Below are 21,699 nucleotides of genomic sequence, written 5' to 3'. Positions count from 1 at the left end.
CTCCATACTACTTTTTTTGTGTATTTTTTTTCTTTTTAACCAACAAGTGAGATCATGCAGTGTTCTTCTATTCTGGCTTATGTCACTCTTGGGGTTCATTTTGACATCATTATATAAGCATGGAATGTAATTTGCTCCAATTCAGTCCCCAGTGCTTCCCATTTACCTTTCCCTTTTACTTCTCTCCTTCCTTCCCCTGCTCCCTTTCCTCTATACTATTGATCTTTATTCTATCTATTTATAATCTGTTTGGGGGAGTACCAGATATTGAACTCAGGGGCGCTCAATTGCTGAGCCACATCCCCAGCCCTATTTTGTATTTTATTTAGAGACAGGGTCTCACTGAGTTGCTTAGGGCCTTGCTAAGTTGTTGAGGCTGGCTTTGAACTTGTGATCCTCCTGCTTCAGCCTCCCAAGCCCCTGGGATTATAGGCATGCACCACCACGCCAAGCTATGTATTCTAAATAAGTGCATTATGGATATACATAAAGGTGAAATTCACTATGGTATATTCATATATGTATTTAGGAATGTTTGGTCAGGTTCATTCCACCACTCCTCCCTTTTCCTGTCCCTCTTTCCTCCCCATCAATCCCTGTCCTCTACCTCACAAATTTCTCTTCCTATTTTCATGGCATTCTCTCCTCCTTTATTCCCCCTTACTTTGATCTAACTGCCATGAATGAGAGAAAACATTCGATCCTTAACTTTCTGGGTCTGGCTTGTTTCGCTTAGCATGATGTTCTCCAGTTCCATCCATTCACCAGCAAATGACATAATTTCGTTCTTCTTTATGGCTCGTTTTTCCATTATGTATATGTACCATATTTTCTTTATCCATTCATCTCTTGATGGGCACCTAGGCTGGTTCCATAGCTTGACTATTATGAATTGCACTGTCGTAAACACTGATGTGGCTACATCCCTATAATATGCTGACTTTAGATCTTTTGGATATATACTAAGGGATGGGATAGCTGAGTCATATTGTGGTTTCATTTGCAGTTTTTTGTTTTTTTTTTTTTTTTTTTGAGAAATCTATACTGCTTTCCAGAGTATTTATATTAATACTCAGTCCAACCAACAATACATAAGTGTACCTTCCCCCCACACATACATCTTAGCCAACATTTATTATTATCTGTATTCTTGATAATTGCCATTCTGACTGGAGTGAGATGAAATATCAATGCACTTTTTATTTGCATTTCCCTGATTTCTAGAGATGTTGTACATTTTTTCATATATTTGTTGGCCATTTGTGTTTCTTCTTTTAAAAAGTTATCTATTTAGTTCTTTAGCCCATTTATTAATTGGATGATTTGATGGGGGTTTTTATGGTGGTTGTTGTGGTTGGTGTTGTTGTTTGGTATAAAGGTTTTTGAGTTCTTCATATATTCTGGATATTAATCCCCTAGCTAAGGAGCAGGTAGCAAAGATCTTCTCCCATTCTTGGAGGTTCTCTCTGCACACTCTTGTTTCCTCTGCTATGCAGAAGCTGGTTAATTTGATGCCATCCCACTTGATTCTTGGTTTTCTTTCTTGCACTTTAGAAGTTATGTTATGGAAGTCAATGTCTGTGCCAATATGTTGGAGTGTTAAGCCTACATTTTTTTTCTACCAGTTGCAGTTTCTTGTCTAATTCCTCGGCCTTTGATTCACTTTGAGTTGACTTTTGTGAAGCATGAGAGATAGGGATCAAGTTTCAGTCTTCTACATATGGATATCCAGTTTTCCCAGCATCATTTGTTAAAAGGCTATCTTTTCTCCAACATATGTTTTCCACACCTTTGTCGAGTGTCAGATGACTATATGTATATGGATTTCTCTCTGTGTGTTTTCTACTCTGTTCCGTTGGTCTTCATGTCTTTTTTGGCACCAATACCATGCTGTCTTGGTTACTATAGCTCTCTGGTATAATTTGAGGTTAAATATTGTGATGCCTCCAGCATCACTATCCTTGCTCAGAATTGCTTTAGCTATTCTGGGTCGAATTGCTTTAGCTATTCTTCCAGATGAATTTTTTTTCTAGTTTTGTAAAGAATGTCATTGGTATTTTAATAGGATTTGCATTGAATCTGATAATGCTTTTGTTGACAAAAGTATTAGTCTTTTAATATGACAATTTTGATAATATTAATTCTGCCCATCCAAGAAGAACATGGGAGTTCTTTTCATATTCTAAGGTACTCTTCAGCTTCTTTCTTCATATTCTGTAGTTTTAATTATAGAGGTCTTTGACCTTCTTGGTTAGATTTATTCCCAGGTATTTTCTAAGATTATTGGGAATGGGATATAGTTTTCCTAATTTCTTTTTCAGCTGATTCATTATCACAGTTCAGGAAAGCAATGTATTTATGTATGTTGATCTTGTATCTGCTGCTTTGCTAAATTTGTTTATCAACTCTACAAGTCTTCTGGTGGAATTTTTTGAGGGTTTTTGTTTGCTTTTTGGAACGAGGGATTGAACCCAGAGGTGTTTAACCATTGAGTCACAACCCCAGCCCTTTTTATATTTTCATTAGAAAAAGGGTCTCGCTGAGTTGCTTAAGGACTCACTAAGTTGCTGAGGCTAGCTTTGAACTCATGATCCTCCTGCCTCAGCTTCCTGAGCCACTGAAATTACAGGTGTGTGCCACTGCACACAGCCTTTTTTGGTTCTTCTAAATATAGGATTATGTCATTTATGTCACTTTTGGATGTTTCTTGAAATACATTGAATGGGCTAGAATCAAGAATTCTGGAGGCTGGGGATGTGACTCAAGCGGTAGTGCGTTCGCCTGGCATGCATGCGGCCCGGGTTCGATCCTCAGCATCACATACAAACAAAGATGTTGTGTCCGCCGATAACTGGAAAATAAATATTAAAAATTTTAAAAAAAAAAAGAATTCTGAGATTTTTCTTTAATGCACTTTCATGTAAAGTGCATTACATAAGAGCATATTACATAAACATAGGAGGAGTTGTAAGAGAAGAGGATGGAGAACTCAGAGATCTAGAAAGAGCAAAGCCAGAAGGAGAGCAGAAGGACATAGGATCAAAGACACCTGAAGGAGGAGCCTTGGGCTTCTCTGGAACAAAGGGACAGAGACAGATTGTGTGGAAACATGGCAGCTGAGGAAGAGAGGTTGAGGGACACTGAGGGTTTCAGGTCCCACAGCAGCATCCCTTAAACACTGCCAGGCACTGTCCTAAACACACAGCACACACTATCTTCTCAGATCTTTACAACCACCTTGCACAGTAGAGTTAGCAAATCCATGTTATAGGTAAGTAAGTGAAACTCAAAGAGAATAAAACCTGCCCATAGTCTTCTACTGGTGACTGACAAAGTGAGACCTAAACCAATGTCTCTCTGGCTCCAGAGCCCTTATACAGTTCACTCTTTCACCCTTAGCCAGATAACCTCAGCCTCTTCAATGAAGCCTGAGGCCTGATGTCCTTGGTGGTCTGGGGAGAGGTTGAGATTTGAAGAAGGAGAATCCCTGCAGATGAAGAGGACCACAAAAGTGGCTCCTTGAGATCCCACCCACAACTTATGTGCACACAGCCCACCAAATGCCAGGTTTCCCCTCCCAGCAGTCACCAGACCCATGCACCTTGTCCCAGAGTGGGCGCAAAACTCAAGCCAGAAAGCATGTATGTGCCCATGGTTCTACTACCCAATCCACAGCAGATGGGAGAACCCCACCACCACCACCAGGGTATTGCCAGGATGCATGCGGTATCCAGATCATTAGTGGGTGAGTCTTGTTCTCACCAAATTACCAAATGAGCCATGGTTCTAAGTGCACCACCCTTATCCTCCCCATTCCTGATCCAGTCCCACACTGGAGACAGTGGACAACAGTGGTCACTGGGTTGAGGAAAAGGCTAGCTGATACCCTGTGACACCAGGAGGCAAGGAAGTAGGAAGCCAAGAACTCTTCTAGCTCAGGGAAGGAGAAAACTGACTTGAGATAAGAGCATATATAAGCCAAGATTCTGTTATTCCATCAAGCTTTGCTTCCAAAACATAAATTCAAAGATAAGCATATTTAAAAATCCAAGATGGCAGCCACCAAGAATTAAACCCCAATCATGGGCCCTCCTAAGCACTTGGAACTATGTGACAAGTACACTTAGTTGTGGACCTGAGAAGCTGACCCTGTCTCCTCTCTCATCTGCTTTCTCAGTAAGTGGCAGTAGCTTCAACTCCATATCCAACCCTGGTCCCAGAATCTAAAGAGTAACTGAGTGTCATCTAGTCTCCCAGAAACATCTCCCCACAGCCATGACTCTGACCCAGGTGTTCATTCTCCCACTATACCACCTGCTTCTTGCATTGCCCCACCTATCACCCTCCACTTACTGTCAGGGATCTTTCCAAAGTAATACAAAAATCACAACTGTCCTCAAGAACTTTCATAGGCTCATCAATGCCCACTGAATAAAGTCCAAACATCTTATAATGACAGTCGAGACCTACCACTATCTTGGTATCCTCAAACTTAATCTGTATGCCAACGAGATTAAACAACAAATGTACTGTGATTTCACATCCACCCTGCCATCCAGAAGTGCCCCCCACAACCACCCTCACCTTAGGGAGCCACCCATTCCAGGCACACCTTCATCCTCCTTCTTTTCTCAATCACTCATTCCTCTGCCTTCAGTGACCTTGACTTACCCCTTTTTTGATGCTATTCTGTGCATTCATCTACAGCCTTAAGAAATGCACTAACCCAGGGGTGGGAGTGTGGCTAATAACAAAAATGGACAAAACACATGGATTTTATATTATGAAGAGGAAGGAACACAAAAAAAGTCAAATAGCAAGTAAAATGCATTGTGTGTGATAAGGGCTGTAGAAAAAGCAAAGCAGAATAAAGTTGTGGGGAATCTGGGGGTGCATGTATAATCTTGAATAGGCAGAGTAGTGAGCAAGACTTCATCAAGGTGACTTACCATTGAGCAAAGATCTGAAGTTTGTAAAGGAATGAATCATGAGGTACTGGTTTGTTCCAGATTGCTCCAGGCAGAAGAAGGAGCAGGTGCAAAGGCTCTGGTGTATTTAAGAAACAGGGAGAAGTTTAGTAACAATGGAGCTAAAAGAGATGGGGACAGAGATGACAAAGATCCAGATCATCAGGATGGATCCTGGTGACCAGGATAAGAACCTTGAATTTTACTCTGAGTAATGTGGTAAAGCACTGTAGAGTTTTGATCAAAAACTGACCTATTGCTATTTGTTTCTAAGTCTATCCCTACCGTAGCATGTGCATTTCTGGGGACCTGAGATAAGAGGTCTTATAAACCTCCACCTGGACCACAAGTGTGGCCCCAATAGGTGCTCCATGGTTGTTTGTGGGTATACATTGAACCACAAGATGATAAACTTGAGGTCATGGATGTGTGTGTCTCCTACAGGTTGGCCAGCTGTGGCCTCACCGCTGAAAGCTGCAAAGACCTTGCCATAGGGCTGAGCACCAGCCAGACCCTGACTGAGCTGGAGCTGAACTTCAACTTGCTAACAGATGCTGGAGCCCAGCACCTTTTCCAGAGTTTGAGTCAGAGGTATTGCAAGCTACAGCGATTGCGGTAAGTGTTCCTCTTTGAGAGATATTGCCTGGTGAGGGTGGACATGGACAGTGGAGAAAGAAGCTGACCATGTGGCAGATTAAGAAAATGGCAGAGAAAGGGGGGACCTGCTTCGTGGGATACGGAGGAGCTTGCAGAAACTCAATGTTCTGTGGAGGCTCAGGAGGATGCTCACCCACACCTGGGCTGAGATGGGGTGGGGGGTGACCTCAGGGCTCCACATGCAACAAGAGAAGCCAAGTCCCAGTGTACAAGCCCTTCTCAAACACCTATCTTAGTCACCTTTGCTATTGTCCCATTGGTAAAAGAAGATCTCCTGATATCCAAGCCCAGATTCTAGGGGAGGAAAAAATAGACTCTAGTTCTTGATGGAAGGACACTACCATGGGGCACAGGTGCAAGGTGGGCACCAGGAGAGAATTTATGTGGCCAGTTCACAATCTACTACAGAGGATGATGGTAATAGCACAAAAGTGGATTGCTCATGTCTCCCTAGTCTCTCTGGAGCCCCTTGCCCCCTGATGCACAAAATCACACACACACATGCACTCAGGTCTCACAGTTGCCATCAGGTCTCCTTTTGGCTTCTGCCTGAGCCTCAAGAGATGTTTGTTCACATCTTTGGTCCTACGTGCATTTGACCTTCCTAAGGTCAAATCTTCTGCTTCACGGTGCTGTTGCCTGTTCTGCTACTCAATAATCCTGAGCAAAGAGGTAGAGGGGATGGGAGGATGGAAAGGGGAGCCACTGGGGTCTCCTTCTAACACCAGGGATCACCCATCCCTAGAAGGCTAGGGTAATATTTTATCCTTACTACATCTACAAAAGACAAAATGGGTCAAAGGTTAAATTATTTTTATAAGGCTGCATAAGTGGGAAGCAGTAGCACTGGGTTTTGAATCCGGGTCTGACATCAAAGCCTGGTAGTCCACTTTCCAAGCGCCCCCTCTTCACCAAGACCCTTTAAGGACTAAGTGACATGCTACCAGGTTGGTTTGCAAATAAGTCCTAAGTGTTCTGCTGTGAGCAGAGCAGATCAAGTTGTGGAAGCTGAGGGCAGCAGAAGTTGAACTAAGACACCAAGAGCAGAGGAGCTCTAGACAGCAATTACCTAAAGAAAGCCTATATATACATATTGCACATGCACAGCCTCTTCCTGTAGAAAAGGTCCCAAATGCTCTTCTGAACCTTGACTCATCATTAAAAGCAGATCTTAGAGATGGTCCTACATCAATACATATAGTTGCTTCATTCTTTTTAATGGCAGCACAGAATTTCACTACCCGAATTCACCATTAGTTTTTTAATCACTTCCTTAGGCATCTGGGTTATCGCTAATCTTTATCACCATAAACAGAGCTGCGATTAATATCCTCCTCTACGTATCCTGAGACACAGTGTATTATCTGTAGACTAAACTCTGAGAATTTCTGGGTAAAGACTATATGTACTGCTAATTTTGCCTTCTGAAAAGGATGTACTAATTAAGGGGAACATTGTTGAAGCTGGGCACAGTGGCACACACCTGTAATCCCAGCGACTCAGGAGGCTGAATCATGAGGATCACAAGTTCAAAACCAGCCTCAACAACTTAGCAAGACCCTAATCAACATAATAACTTAATAACTAAATAAAAAATGAAAAAGGTCTAGGAATGTGGCTCAGCAATTAGGCACCCCTGGGTTCAATCCCTGGTATCAAATAGCTGGGGATGGGTATTGTTTACCAAAATTAAATAGGACACATAAGCCTCAATCCCAAGCACCTACCACCAGCCCCTTCTCAGTGAATGTCTATAGCTACCCCACTTCTACAAAGGGGAAAGGGGGCTTTATCTGGAAAAACAGAGTAAAACCATCCTTCCACTCCATCCTTGCTTCTCCCAGATGAGCCATCCCATCCTCTCCCTATGGAGAAGATGGCCATGAACAGTAAGAATCAGGTTTTCCCGGACATCATGGAATATGAGCCCTTCTTCAAGCCCAGAAGCAGCAGACCAATGGATCCCTATGTCCATTCCATTTGACCTGCAGCTCGACTATAAGAGATACAGAGTTATCCAACAGATAAGACAAGGCATTAGAGCTTAGCACTGCTCAGAGCAGCATGCAGCATGTCAGACCTGGCCCTGGCTTGGGCCAGCATATGTACCCAATATTTACCCATATGTACTGGAGAATATAGGAAAGGCCCTCGATTCCAGTAGAACCTATCATATCCCCCTCAACTTCTGTTCATATATTAGAAACTCAGTAGTTTTTCTCCTAGACTGTGGATCCCCTTAATATTGAAACCCACCAGAGCATCCTGTGTCCACTGACTTTGAGTATTTGGCCAAGCCAATGTGGTTAACAACTAAACCCAGACACACCAATGGGACACTGAGTAAATTGTTCATACAAGGTGGATACAGTGCATGGGCAGATTTCATGTGACTCCCACAGGAGCATAAAAGGGAGGTGGCCTGCATCCTGAATGGCTCCTGGGTTGCAAATTAAATTTAATAATTTAATGATTAGTTTTCCTGAAAGAAAAATTAAAACCTCCCAGATTACCACAAGTCAGGAAGGTCTTTATGTTCCTTTAACATCACTTGGGAACACCAAAGGGCCACAATAATTAGAAAACGAGACCAGACCCCAGTTACCCAAAGGAATGAGTCCTCAGGACAATGACCAGTGGTCCGTGTGCGTCTCTCCGGCAGACTGGTCAACTGTGGCCTCACTTCCAGCTGCTGCCAGGACCTAGCCTCTGCACTCAGCGTCAGCCCCAGACTGTTGGAGCTAGACCTGCAACAGAATGACCTGGGCGACCATGGAGTGAGGCTGCTCTACAAGGGGCTCAAGCATCCAGCCTGCCAACTCACACTCCTGTGGTAAGAGCCCTGTGGGTCCTTTCTGGTCAGGGACAGGGGTAGAGGTGGGGTGCTGAGAGATGGGACAAAGGAAGGAAAATGGATAAATGCATAGCCCAGGTGGCCTGGGCTCCTTTTCATCTGTGCCACTCATACTGTGTGAGTTGGATAAGTCATTTATCTCGCCTAAAACTTGGTTTCTTCATCTATGTAATGGAAATATCATGCCCACCTTTTGGGTTATAATGAACTGCATATAAAAACAAAGATGGTACCAGGAAGAGAATTGAGCATGATCACATGATAATTATTGGGGAGACTGCATGTTCTAAGGGTCTCTCCCATGTTCACCTCATTCCAGGGTAGTACTTCATCCATTATTTACTCATACACCAATGCCTGGCAGGCTTCCCATGTGTCAGGCACTGCCCAGGCCCTAGGGATACAATAATGAGCAAACAGAAATGGGCCCTGCCCTCCCAAAGCGTACACTCCAATGGGAAAGAGAGTGTCATTGACCACCTGTCAAGACACCAATGTGTATTTACAAGCTCTGTTGAGTGCTATGAGGTACAAGTATGGAGTATTAAGAGAGTGCAATGCTGGGAGAGGGTGGAGTTGGATTGAAGGGCCAGGGAGGGCTTCTCTGAGACCTGAAGGAGAAATAGGAGTTGACTGGGCCAAAAAAGAGCAAAGGCACAGTATGAGGAAAGGCTCTGGAACAAAAGGGGACTTGAGCCCTGGAGGGAGGGCCAGGCAGGCCCTACGTAGTTGAAATGAACTGAGTCCCAGCCCTATAAGGTCATGCAAGCCAGCAAAGTCCCCATCCTGTAGCCGTGGAGATACCTGCCCTTCTCCAAGCAGCCACCACCACACTTTCCACCATTTCCTCTTTCTTCAACCTCACTGAACACAGCCCCTAGACCATTTCTAGCAGAACACTTCTCTACAGCTCCCCGCCAGGGCCATGTGCTCAGAGAACTACGGTTTAGAGCCATCTGGTTCTATCTGGCTCTCAGGAGGGGTCCAGAAAGCCTGTACCTTCAGGCTTTCTTCAGCCAGGCCTTCTGTCTTGACTCCCAAACCTAAAGGAGTAGTTGGGCAAGATAATGGGAATGAAGAACTTACATTCAGGTTCTCCCGTGGTTAAAACTGGCCATTTACAACCAGGGGAACTCTACCCTGGGTGCTAGTGCCTTGGTTCCCCACAGAGCTCTTTCAGAAGTCTCTCCAGAGCTGATGCTGTGGGTAGATCTGGATTCAGATCTTGCTCCGTGAAATTCTGAGATGGCTTCTGCATCCTCCCTCTTGGAGCCCAGGGTGTGGTAAACAGGGACAAGCTTCACTTCAAGAGCTCCATCTTCTTCCCCCAAAGAACAGTTCAACAGCAGTAACGGTGACAATGCACAGCTTTTGCAGATGTAGGCTCTTTTCACCCTGCCTCACCATGAGCAAAGCAGGAGTGACAAATCCCAGGTTGTAGATTGAGGACACAGGGGCCCAGAGAAGAGAGTAACTACTTCAAATACAACGGAAACGCCAGGACTCTGTCCTTCCAGCCTCTGGGAAGGAAACCCCAGACCTAAGCCCTAGGTGGTCACTCTGAATAGCCATTCTGTGGTGGACACTGTGAAATGTAGCCCAGAGTCTCTTCAGGAATGAAGACGTATCCCTCCACCACTGGAGATGCGATGGCAGCTGGCCACAGGGATGTCCTGTGCCAATGAGTGCCACCTCACCCAAGGACATCCCCTTCCTGGGATAGCCTGCATCCAATGACTGACCCATGTTGGGGTGTAAACTCCCAGTCCCTCATCCCATTTCCAAAGTATCATTTCATCCTGGCTTCAGAAACCCCCGTGAGCTAGCCAAGGCTGCCATTTAGACTATATCACAGCAGTTTCCACCCCTGCCCAGTTCTGCTGCCCTCCCTCCCCTTGTCCTGGTGTTGGCCCAAGAACACTCCCTAATAAACCTCCTCACTCTACCTCCAACTCAGAGCCTGATTTCCAGGGAACCTGTGGCAGATTCCTTTAGCAGGTGGTGGAACCCAGGAGCTGGGTCCTTGAGGAACTTAGGATCACAGGGAGAATCCCAGGAGAACCAGACCCCGCCCCTGTGCTTGCAGGCTGGACTACATCCCTTTGAGTGACCAGGTGAGGGAAGAGCTGAAGGCCCTGGAAGAAGAGATACCCAGGCTGCTCATCTCCAGCAGATGGTAAGGGGTGAACCAGGTCTCCCTCTGACCCACCCAGGCCCAGGGCTGAGCCCTTGCCGCTGGTCCAGAACTAAGAGGTGGACAAAGGGTCTTGGGGTGGTGGGAAAGACAAACAGATAAGGAATGGCCACCGGGACTGGAGATTTGGAACAGTGAAAACAATGACCATAAGGGGGAGACAAAGACAAAGACACTGAGAAACCTTTGGAGGAAAGACCACCATCACATCTCCCCTATCACCACCACCATCACCACCCCCACCCCCTCCCCACCACCACCCCACCACCCACCCACACTGTACCCATCCCCTGGACTTGAGTGAGCACCTCAGAGCAAGAGAGTCCATCCTCCACCCCAGGGAATGCACTGTAGCCCCCATGTTCTCTTAGTTTGGCACATTTCAGCACCTGACTGTGAAATCCTTCTGTCCTCAAGTTCCTGGAGGCTGTGTGCCTCACCATTAATGGAAAGAAAAGGGCTCCTAGGCTTAAGCCACAGAGTCATCCATTCATCAGAAGAACATGAGGCACTATTTGGGGATCTGAGGACACAAAAATAAACAAGACACAGTCCAACCTCCAAGAGCTCAGTCTATCACTGGAAGGGGTGAGGGAGGTCCTGGACAGGAAGTCCTGGACCTCAACTCAGAATAACGAGGTCCTTGACATACATCAGAAAAAAAGAATTTCAATGTGTCAGAGAGGCACAAGAAGAGATTTGTTCACAAAAGCAAGGAGTACATATTCAAGACAGAATGTGGGCTATCTTAAGTGAGAAAGCACTTTGGGGATCTTGTGTTCTTTAAAAAAAAAAAAAAGCAAACTTTGTAAGGGTTGGACTTGGGAAGGTATGGGGAGATGACATTTTTTATGGTGGTCTGGCTGTTCTCAGGATCTTTGACATTGTCTGCATTATCTGATCAATAGATAATGTTTGGAACGTTCCCTATGTTACAGGTTACTTAAAATATCACATCTCCCTTTGCTCCATCTGTTCTAAAAGTACATGGCACATTTTCCTGAGTGAATTTCCAGTAACACTAAGATTGTGAATAAAGATTTGGAGACTTCTCAGAAATTTGGGAGTGACAGGCCTCGGGGGGGAGGGGGGGGAAATTGGTTTGGGAAGTAACAGGCCTGTGAGGGATCCTGGCCTAGGATGTGAAAGTGTGAGGAACTTTAGCACAAGGCTTTCAGATTAAAGTGACAGTCCCCTTTTGCTTTCTTTTGACTCTTCTCTATCTCTTATGTCTTCGATTCTATCTCAAGTCCAATAGAGAGACAGGTACAAGTCCTGCCACAAGCCTGTGTAATTGCACCTGGGGTTGGTGTGAGCACCAACCTGTTTGATCTTGTCCAAGGAGCTGAGGGAAGTTCTGAAAGATGGGGAAAGGTCAGCTGAACTGAGAAGGGGGAGGATTCCAGACAGAGGCTCTGAAGCAGAATATAGCTTGGCTCCTTTGAGGAGTAGCAGGAGGCCAGGTATATGGACAGTGCCACTCAAAGTGTTGTCCACAGACCAGCAGCATCAGCCTCCCCATCACGGAGGAACTTCTCAAAAACGCAAATTCTCAGGCCCCTCTCCAGACCTACTGAATTGGAATCTCTGGGGTGGAGCCAGTTTCCCTCAATGGAATCTGTTTGAACAAACGCTCCGTTCCATTTTTAAGCACACAGAGTTTGAGAGCCACCTGTCTAGAGATCAGTGAGTAGGGATAAAATGGCCCAGATGGGGTTGGAGAGAGACAAGGGCCATAGCAAGGCCCTTTGGACCATTTTAGGAACTTCTCGTTCCCCCGCCCCCTCCCCCAGAAGCAATAAAGAGACATTACAGGACTTTCACAGTAAAATGATATGTTAGATGCATATTTTAATATCAGCTACTGTGCAGAAAATGCACTGGAGAGAGATCCAGAGCAAAAGCAGGGAAACCTTTGGTGGGATGCTGTAGTGGTTCAGGCCACAGATGCAAGGCCCTGGGACTAGAATAGAGGTGCTGGGGGCAGAGAATGGAGAACAGAAAGGAGAGCTACTGGGAGGTATTATCAAGGTGGTCTGCTGTGGGCAAATGTCTTACTTTCTTTTGTGCTGCCATAACAGGATATCTGAGACTTGGTGCTCTATAAAGAACAGAGATTGTTTCTTACAGTTCTCAAGGCTGGGAAGTCCAAGGTGGAGAAACTTGCATCTGGAAAGGCCCTTCTCTCTGCATCATCCATGGCAGAAGGCAGAAGGGCCAGAGACTACATGTGAGAGAGAAAAAATGAGGCTGAACTTGCTTTTATAACAAACCCACTTCAGCCTCAACAAATCCACCCCCTGTGATGATGACATCAACCTACTGATGAGAGCACTGCCCTCCTAACCTCATCATGCTTAAAAAGCTCCCACCTCCCAATACCATTGCATAGGGGATTAACTTTCTTATGCATGATCTTTTGGGGACATATCAAACCACAGCAGGGAGGAAGGAGTCAGGATGATGCTCCAGTTCTAGCATGGATGCATGTGTGGATGGAGACCATTCACTGAGACAGGGACTATAGAAGCAGTATGGGACTGGATTTGAATTTAGATAAGTTGAATTTCAAGTGGGGATGTCATATAGACAACCCTAGCTTTCCCCAAGATCTGAGGGAGAATGAACATCTCTAGCAGGAAGCCAAGTGTGATGATCCCTATTGGGGACCCGGATGAAGGACAGATGGGTGAGAACATGTCCTCACTCAAGCGGCAGAGACCACAATCAGGTATTTGAAGGGACTGGACTGGGGGCATCATGATGGAGTGGGTACCTGTAAGATATGGGATGATCTCCATCTCCCTAACTCTGGAGTAGGATGGGGTTCCCCATCTAGAAGGGTCCTGCCTCATGCAAGATATTCTTGCAAGAACCTGGACGAATTTCTGTTCCCCTCTCTCCCAGATTTGGGGGCTGCTGCTGCCCCTCTCCAATGTCTATGGCATGCATCAGACTCTGAAGCAAGGCCTTGTCCCCCATTCTGGGCTCCTGAGTTCAAAGAATCACCTCTCCATCACTGCCCATCCATCTTTTGATCTGTCTACCTAGGGCATGCTGAAAACAGTGACACCTCTGGGATTTTTGTTGTTGTTGCTGCTGTTGTTGTTGTTTTGGTACCAAAGATTGAACCTAGGGGGCACTCAGCCACTGAGCCACATTCCCAGCCCAATTTTGTATTTTATTTAGAGATAGGGTCTCACTGAGTTGCTTAGCACCTAATGGTTGCTGAGGCTGGTTTTGAACTTGTGATCCTCCTATCTCAGCCTCCCGAGCTGCTGGGATTACAGGTGTGCCCACCGCGCCCAGCAGAGTGACACATCTGATCCAGTGGGAAAGGGGAGGTGGACAGAGGCTGGGTCAAGGGTCAGTGGGGGGATATTCTCAGATAGTGGACAGCCCCAGGAAAGCCTGCTGTAGGGGGCTGGGGAGAACAGACAAGAGAACATACAGCTGACCACTGTCCTGCCTATTCCAGAGGAAAGCTCCCCACAAGTAGCACAAGTGGAACCCTTCCATCTGTCTTCTCATGCCTCTAATGAGGACTTGCACATGGAGCTTCTGGGGACTGAAGATAACTTCTGGGGCCCCACAGGGCCTGTGGCTACTGAGATGGTAGACAAAGAGAAGAGCTTGTACCGGTGAGTGAGGGGTCTCTGCCTGTCTCAGGCTGGCCTTCTCTTCCCCATTCCCCCTGGGAACTCTCCCCTTACCAAATCAGCAGGAAGGGACAGGACTAAGATCCTGGTTTTGTGCTTTTTATTATGGGAAAAAAATATGTTTTATTATGAAAAGTTTCAACCATACACAAAAATAGTACAAGGAACTTCCACATCCCATTGCCCAATTTCAGCCGCCATTTTGCCAAATTCAATTATTCTCTTTTATCCTTTTTCATTATTGTTACAATATTTTATTTTTTAATATTCTTATTGGTTGCTTTTTATTTTTTTATTTTATTTATTTATTTATTTTTTTTTTTTTTTTTTTTTTTTTTTTTTTTTTGGTGATGCTGGGGATTGAACCCAGGGCTTTGGGCATGCAAAGCAATCTTATTAGTTGTTGATGGACCTCTATTTATTTATTTTTATCTGGTGCTGAGAACCGAACCCAGGGCCTCACACATGCTAGGCAAGCACTCTACCTACCACTGAGCTACAACCACAGCCCCCTGTTACAATATTTTAAATTCAAGACATTGGGTTATTTTATCCTTAAGTATTTCATTTGGCATACCCAGAAAATAAAAATACTTTTTCTTCTATAACCACCATGCCATTATGACATCTAACAAAGCTGACATGAGTTTATGTCATCTAACACCCAGACTGTATTCTAATTGGCTCGGTTATCTAAAATGCATGCTTGCCGGTGATCCAAACAAGATCTGCTCGTTATATTTGGTTATGTCCCTTAACTCTCCTTTAATCTATGTGCTTCCATTGTATTAATAGCTATACTATGTGATAATTACCTACTGGAAAGGGGGAACCCTAAGATGAATATGGTAACCCTGCCCTCCAAGCATTTGTAGTCTCATGAGTCATAAATGCCTATAATCAAAATCATGATCTCTTATATAACACATTACCACTCACCAAACACTGTCAAAGTATATGTCTCTCAGCTGATGGGAGATAGTGTCACTCCCAACTTGCATTCACAGAAAGTGGCATCTGTCTACCCGACCATGTGCCACCTGGAAAACCAAGAGAAAATCTCTTAAGATCTCTAAAAAAGCATTGTTTTTAGCTCCAAGGGTTATCGTTAATATCAGTATGTAGATTGCTATTAACTACTGGTGGATAGGTCCTTTAATAATAAGAACGCTTGCTCATTTCATCATGGTTGTCATGGTAATAGAAATAGCTAAGGGCTCCCAGGCCTCTATGCTGACGTATATTAGATGACTCATCACTCACATCCCTATTATTCCTATTTACAGTCTGAGGTTATAGCTGCTCCGCTCTGTCCACAAGCCCCTGCCCCAGGGCTGCTTCCAGTAGGTGTTTGAGGAGTTTGTGTCATTTAGTATCATCTCCCTCTTCTTCCTAGAGTTCATTTCCCCATGGCTGGCTCCTACTGTTGGTCCAACACGGGTCTCACCTTTGTGGTGAGAAGGGCGGTGACCATCAAGATTGAGTTCTGTGTGTGGGACCAGTTCCTGGGCAACACTATCCCACCGCAGAGCTGGATGGTGGCAGGGCCTCTGTTTGACATCAAAGCTGAACAGGGAGCTGTGGCCGCTGTGTACCTGCCTCACTTTGTGGCCCTCCAAGGTAAATGAGGGCAGATTAAGGAGGAGGGTGGTAACAATGGGCCTGAGAATATAGAATAATGGATGATGAGAAAGGAGCTTGTGTCTTCCTTACTAAGGAAGAGAGTAAGGTTACAGAGGCAGAGACTGAGGTTTTCCCTCATTCCATTCTTGCCTGGAGATAGATAGATAGATAGATAGATAGATAGATATTTTTTTAAGTATATGTCTCTCAGCCTTATAATTATTTTTTTAAGAATTTTTTTTTAATTTTTTTCAGTTGTAGTTGGACACATACCTTTATTTTATTTATTTTTATATGGTGCTGAGGATCAAACCCAGGGCCTCACACGTGCTAAGCTAGTGCTCTACCGCTGAGCCACAACCCCAGCCCCTATAAATATTTTTTTAATATTTATTTTTTAGTTTTAGATGGACACAATATCTTTATTTTACCCATTTATGTGGTGCTGAGGATCGAACCCAGTGCCTCATGCATGCTAGGTGAGCACTCTACCACTGAGCCACAACCCCAGCTATAATTATTTTTACCTAAGCTTACCTGAAAGTTTCCCTAAATAAAAAATGATCAACCCTAAATCACAATATTAACTAGCATATTAATGTTAAGTGTTCTTTACTCCTTGAACACCTACTGGATGCAGCCCTAGGGCAGGGGCTTGTGGACAGAGATTGTACCACTCAGGGTTCCAGCAAGAGACAGGTGAGATGCTCAGTTGAGATTTTCAAGGAGATTTTTAAAGACACGATTATGTCAAAGTAAGGCAAAGTGAACTAACAGGGAATATTTAGTAGCCAGGGCCTATCAACAATGGTAAGCCATTACAACCCTGTAGGCAGGGAGAAGACAGAGTTGCCCAGTTCCACTGGAGAGCTGGAGTCATGGAAGAGGGACTTCCTAAAAGAAGACAGTAGTTATAAAGTCTTCTGTCCTCAGTCACCTCGAAAGACTTCCTACAAATAAAGTGCCAAATACTATAGCCTCATGGTAAAAAAAAATCTCGCTATCATTAACAACCACCACAAGTAAGAGCCAGAGGAACCACCAGGTACCAGATAAGCCCTTTAAATGCTTCAGTTACTGAAATTATCAGAAATAGAACAGAGAAAAAGTGTATATAACATGCTCCAAGAGATAAGATTACTACAGAGGTGCATGCCTGTAATCTCAGCAGCTCAGGAGGTTGAGGCAGGAGGATTACGAGTTCAAAGCCACCCTAAGCAACTAAACAAAGCCATGTCTCAAAAAATAAAAGTGCTAGGGATGCGCCTCAGTGGTAAAGCATCCCTGGGTTCCATCCCTTGTACCAACAAAATAAATAAATGAAACAAACAGGGCACACAGACCCCTGTTCTCCTCATGGCCTGCCCTCTGGCAAGGTGAAGTCCCTCATGTTTACTGTACTCACTCCTTTTATCCACCCATCCAAGGAGCTCACCCAGATTAGACTGCTGGGACCCATATTGGCTCTCTGGGACCAATACCTTCTGATTGTACAGCAGTAGAGAGCCCCAGATCTACTCAGGTTCAGCAAAATGCATCTTCAAAAGATCTTACTACTTTTTCCTTCCCAGACCCCAAGGGTTCCCAGGAGGACTGAGCCAAGTTGTTTGAGGAAAGAACCACAAGAGTCGAGTGATGATATAGTTGGTCAAGCTGCATTTCCATGATAATAAGGAAGTCCCTGCTACCCTAAGACACAAACTCACTCAATCTTCATAACCACAATAGGAGGTCGACTGTTCTTGGTTGCACTTTTCAGATGACGTATGGGGATGTTTTGTAGTTTGCTCTGAGCTACATTGCTAGGAGTCAAGTTCAGGCAATCCTTATCATTTAACCGCTCTGATGGACAGTCTTCATGTATGAATCCCACTGTCCCTCTTTGAGCAGAAAAGTCAATAGCTCACCTGAGTCTGGAAGGTGTGGACAACTCTCAGCAAAGGACAGGGCCAGGGTGGCATCAGGTCACAGGCCCAAGGGCAGGTCCCACAGAATTAAGATCCACCTAGAGAATGGGAGCAGCAGTGACCAAGACAATTGCTGGGCATGAGGCTGGGGAAAAGGAGGGTAACATGGTGCTTCACCTGACAGAGCACTTGTGATCCTTAGACAGTGATCTATTCGCTGTCTATCTTCCTTATTGGACCACAAGCTCCAGCACTGCAGTGTTTATGTATCCCAGTTCCCAACTACATCCATGGAGCATCCATAAGTAAATAGAAGGCCTTGGTCCCAGGCCTTGCAACAGAAACACTCTTACCTCTGATGGCTTATTCTGAATATGTCTAATGAGACCAGCCAAAGGCAGCTCCAGGCTGAAGGCCTTGGTCTTCCTGCCAATGATACTCGCCCCAGTCATCCCTCAAGCTTCTTCCCCTTCAAACCACAATCTTCTCCCTCTAGTCTATCAGACGAACACACTGTTGGTCAGGAAGTTGGGAGAAGGAAATTCTGCTACAGTCTGTGGGAGGGACAAAATATGTATTAAAGAGAATTGACCAAATCATCTTAGATGGCCCAGGACCTTCTTGATCTTAGCACTGAAACTTCTGCATTCCAGAAAACTTCTCAGGATACTGTAGCAAGAAAGTAAGCCGGAGAATCAGAGCACCTTCCAGAATTCAGTCAAAATTAGAGCATCTGTAAGTGCCACAGACTATGGTCAGAATGTCAGAATTTGTCACTAGGGCTGTGGCTGGCTGTGGGACCTTGGGAAAAGGGCTTCCTTCCCAGGATTACAGACATTTTGGTACTGTGGAGGTCCAGGTGAGCCCATTCACCTAGTGTCACCGATGACAGTGCCAAGCAAGCAGTACCACCCCTTAGAAAAGCAATTTGGGAGACCAGGGGAAGGCCATATGCTTTCATGTCCTTTTCTCATCCTTTGGTACTGATTGATTCCAAGTCAATTACCCAAAGGAAATAGAAAAGCTCTCTGCAGAAATGTGTGTACTGCAGTACTATTCATCATGGTGAAAACCTGGAAGCAAACTCAACACTGCAACCAGATGCAGATTGAGAATTACAGAGAGAGGCATCCACTGGCAGGGATCCCATGCTGTGGTTAGAAAAAAGATTAAATTGTTGATGCTTGCAACAATTTAAACCAGTGTGAGAAAAAGCAGGAGAAAAAGCTACCTGGACTAGGATGGATATGTGGAAAAAGTGTTGCTGCAAGGAACAGCTATAACAGAAAAGGGAACAATGATCATAATAGCTGTGTTGCTTGATTGGTGAAATTCGTAGGTGAATTCTTGAATTTTTTAAGATGTCCACCACTGTGACATTATTTTTCATCCAAAAATGCAATTAATAAGTGCTTTGTCTTAAGTAATGGTCCTCATGGCCCCTTCCAGAATTAATATCATTCGGTAATGTTCTGATTGATGCCTCACTAAGGACCTTGTCCAGCTAGATGGATGGCTTGCTGCCCAGATGCCACCTGCATTGCAGTGGTTGCTAGACAACATAGAGGTGAAGCCCGAACTCTTGATCTCTAAGCCAGTGTCTCTCCCATGCCCAGCCTTCATCGCTTGAGCTGTCTCTTATGGCTTCAACATCCCTACTTGGTAAACTAGTCAGAGATTACAATCAAAGAAACAAATTCTGATTTGTTTAGGAAGTAAAGGAATATATTAGAATATTCTTGAGTAGCCATATTCTTAACAAAAGGTCATGCGACAAGTCTAAGAGGTGGGAAAAGTCAGTGAACCAATGATGGTAAGAAACCAAGGACACAGCCAAGGTCACGCCAAGAAAATATAAAGCAATATCTACTGCAGTCACAGTCCCTGTGGGATCCTCCTGCCATGGGACCATTGGACTCTTGACCCCACTGCAACTGCCAAAATTATTTCCAGCCATCTCTTCATCTGAAATTCACCCCTCTAGACTCTAGGTCCTGATTAGGATCACCCTTTTAAGTCTTGGTCACATACTTGTGTCATAGCTGCCAAGGAGTAGCTGCTTCCGGGGTGGGAGTCTCAGTTTATCTCCTGCCAATACCCACCCAACAGTAGAGAAAGGGGTTCTTCCCAAAATAGTAGGGATTTTTTTGTTTTGTTTTTGTGTTTTGTGGTTCTTCCCAAAATAGTAGAGATTTTTTTTTTGTTTTGGTTTTGTGTGTGTGCATGTGTGTGTTTGGGGGGAGAGGTAACCAGGGATTGAACTCAGGGACCCTCAACCACTGAGCCACATCCCCAGCCCTATTTTGTATTTTATTTAGAGACAGAGTCTCAATTGCTTAGCACCTCGCCATTTCTGAGGCTGGCTTTAAACTCATAATCCTTCGTCTCTGCCTTCTGAGCCCCTGGGATTACAGGCATGCACTTCTGCACCCGGCCCCAAAATAATAGTCTGAATGGTAGCTAAACAGATAAACAAGGTAGGCTGCCCTTGGTCACTCCATTTTCCCACCACCACATCCTCCTTCTTACTCTCTACCTGCCTAGAGTCAAACCTGCCAGCATCACTCAACAGAAGAGTGATGTATTATGTAAATTTCTTCTTTGAAATATACACTTAAGTTGTGGGTTAATTCATTACAGGTTAAACTCAAGCCAGGAATTAAATGGCAAACAGCTGTTTGTATGGAACAGATCACTTCCATCTTATTTGAAATGCCTGCTGTCTTCTGAGTCGTAGGCTGTTAGGAGTGGTTCTAGGTCATCATCATCATCATCATCATCATCATCATCAACAACAACAACAACAAAAACACTCAACATTCAGTTACAGAATCCACACTAGCACAGGAAACCACAGTTTCAGTATCCGTTCCATCTCCAGGGCCAGGAGCTGGACCCGTGTCTGAGTTTAGAAGCTCAGCCGTTGGGGTTCCTGTGGTACTCTCACCCTAGAGACAGTATTGCCCATGGCCACTGAAGCCACCTTCCCCTACTGCCCAGACATGCTCCCTCTTCCCTTTTCTGGGTGTCTTGGTCCATTTGGGCTGCTCTAGTAAAATATTATTCACTCAATAGTGTATAAAAAATAAATTTGTTTCTCACAGATCTGGAGGCTAAGAAGTTCAAGATCAAGGTGCACTTAGATTCAGTGACTAGCAAGGGCCCTCTTCTTCATTGGATAGAATCTTCTAGTTGTGTCTTCCCAGGATAGAGGGATCCCTGGGGTCTCTTTTACAAGGGCGCTAATTCTATTCATGAAGGTTCTACTTTCATGACCTCCTCACCTCCCAAATACTTCTGGTGCCATCACCTTGGGGGTTAGGATCTAAACGTGTGAATTTTGGAGGACCCAAACATTCAGACCACAGCTTTAGGTTTTCCCGAGGATGATCTCTGAGCGAAAACCCCGATATCCTTCTACCTCAGCCAAGCCTGACCTTGTGAGGACACTGAATCCACACCTCTCAAATCCGTTCTTTGACAGAGGGGCATGTGGACATCTCCCTGTTCCATGTGGCCCACTTTAAAGAGGAAGGGATGCTCCTGGAGAAGCCAAGCAGGGTGGAGCCACACTATGCAGTCCTGGAGGACCCCAGCTTCTCCCCGATGGGAATCTTGCTGAGAATGATCCCCACCGCCCTGTGCTTCATCCCCATCACCTCCACCACACTGCTGTACCATCAACTCCATCCCAAGGAGATCACCTCCTTCCACCTCTACCTGATCCCTAGTGACTGCTCCATTCAGAAGGTGAGGCTAAGAACCAAAAAGATAGGGCCAGGGTGGGCTGACATTGACCATGAGATGCAGCCAGAGAGACACCTAGAGGGATCCTCAA

At 45.0% G+C, this 21,699-nt stretch overlaps 2 protein-coding genes across 17 annotated transcripts in view; one reads left to right on the top strand and one right to left on the bottom strand.

Moving 5' to 3' along the window:
- Positions 1-21,699, bottom strand: part of Mis12 (MIS12 kinetochore complex component) — a 167,863-nt gene that overhangs the window by 102,137 nt on the left and 44,027 nt on the right. For 6 of the 14 annotated variants that reach the window (XR_011704968.1, XR_011704969.1, XR_011704967.1 and 3 more), the window contains exons 1-2: positions 18,215-18,371; positions 17,862-17,959 (exon numbers count right to left, since the gene is read on the bottom strand). The gene's annotated coding sequence lies outside the window, so the exon portion shown is untranslated. Of the gene's footprint in view, positions 1-12,730; positions 12,897-15,270; positions 15,372-17,861; positions 17,960-18,214 lie in introns of those variants that run through there. The other 8 variants (XR_003580710.2, XR_003580711.2, XR_003580714.2 and 5 more) reach the window with 5 other exon arrangements.
- Positions 1-21,699, top strand: part of Nlrp1 (NLR family pyrin domain containing 1) — a 40,967-nt gene that overhangs the window by 13,294 nt on the left and 5,974 nt on the right. For 2 of the 3 annotated variants that reach the window (XM_071603315.1, XM_027922644.2), the window contains exons 7-13: positions 5,412-5,582; positions 8,287-8,457; positions 10,565-10,654; positions 13,309-13,403; positions 14,151-14,313; positions 15,728-15,951; positions 21,346-21,611. In XM_071603315.1, the coding sequence (XP_071459416.1) occupies positions 5,412-5,582; positions 8,287-8,457; positions 10,565-10,654; positions 13,309-13,403; positions 14,151-14,313; positions 15,728-15,951; positions 21,346-21,611 (1,180 nt within the window). The remainder of the gene's footprint in view (positions 1-5,411; positions 5,583-8,286; positions 8,458-10,564; positions 10,655-13,308; positions 13,404-14,150; positions 14,314-15,727; positions 15,952-21,345; positions 21,612-21,699) is intronic. The other variant, XM_071603314.1, reaches the window with a different exon arrangement.

The sequence above is a fragment of the Marmota flaviventris genome, chromosome 17 (genome assembly GCF_047511675.1).
Source record: "Marmota flaviventris isolate mMarFla1 chromosome 17, mMarFla1.hap1, whole genome shotgun sequence".
Lineage (NCBI taxonomy): Eukaryota > Metazoa > Chordata > Mammalia > Rodentia > Sciuridae > Marmota > Marmota flaviventris.
Note: the sequence above shows the minus strand (reverse complement) of the source record. Positions and strands in the feature narration are given on the sequence as shown.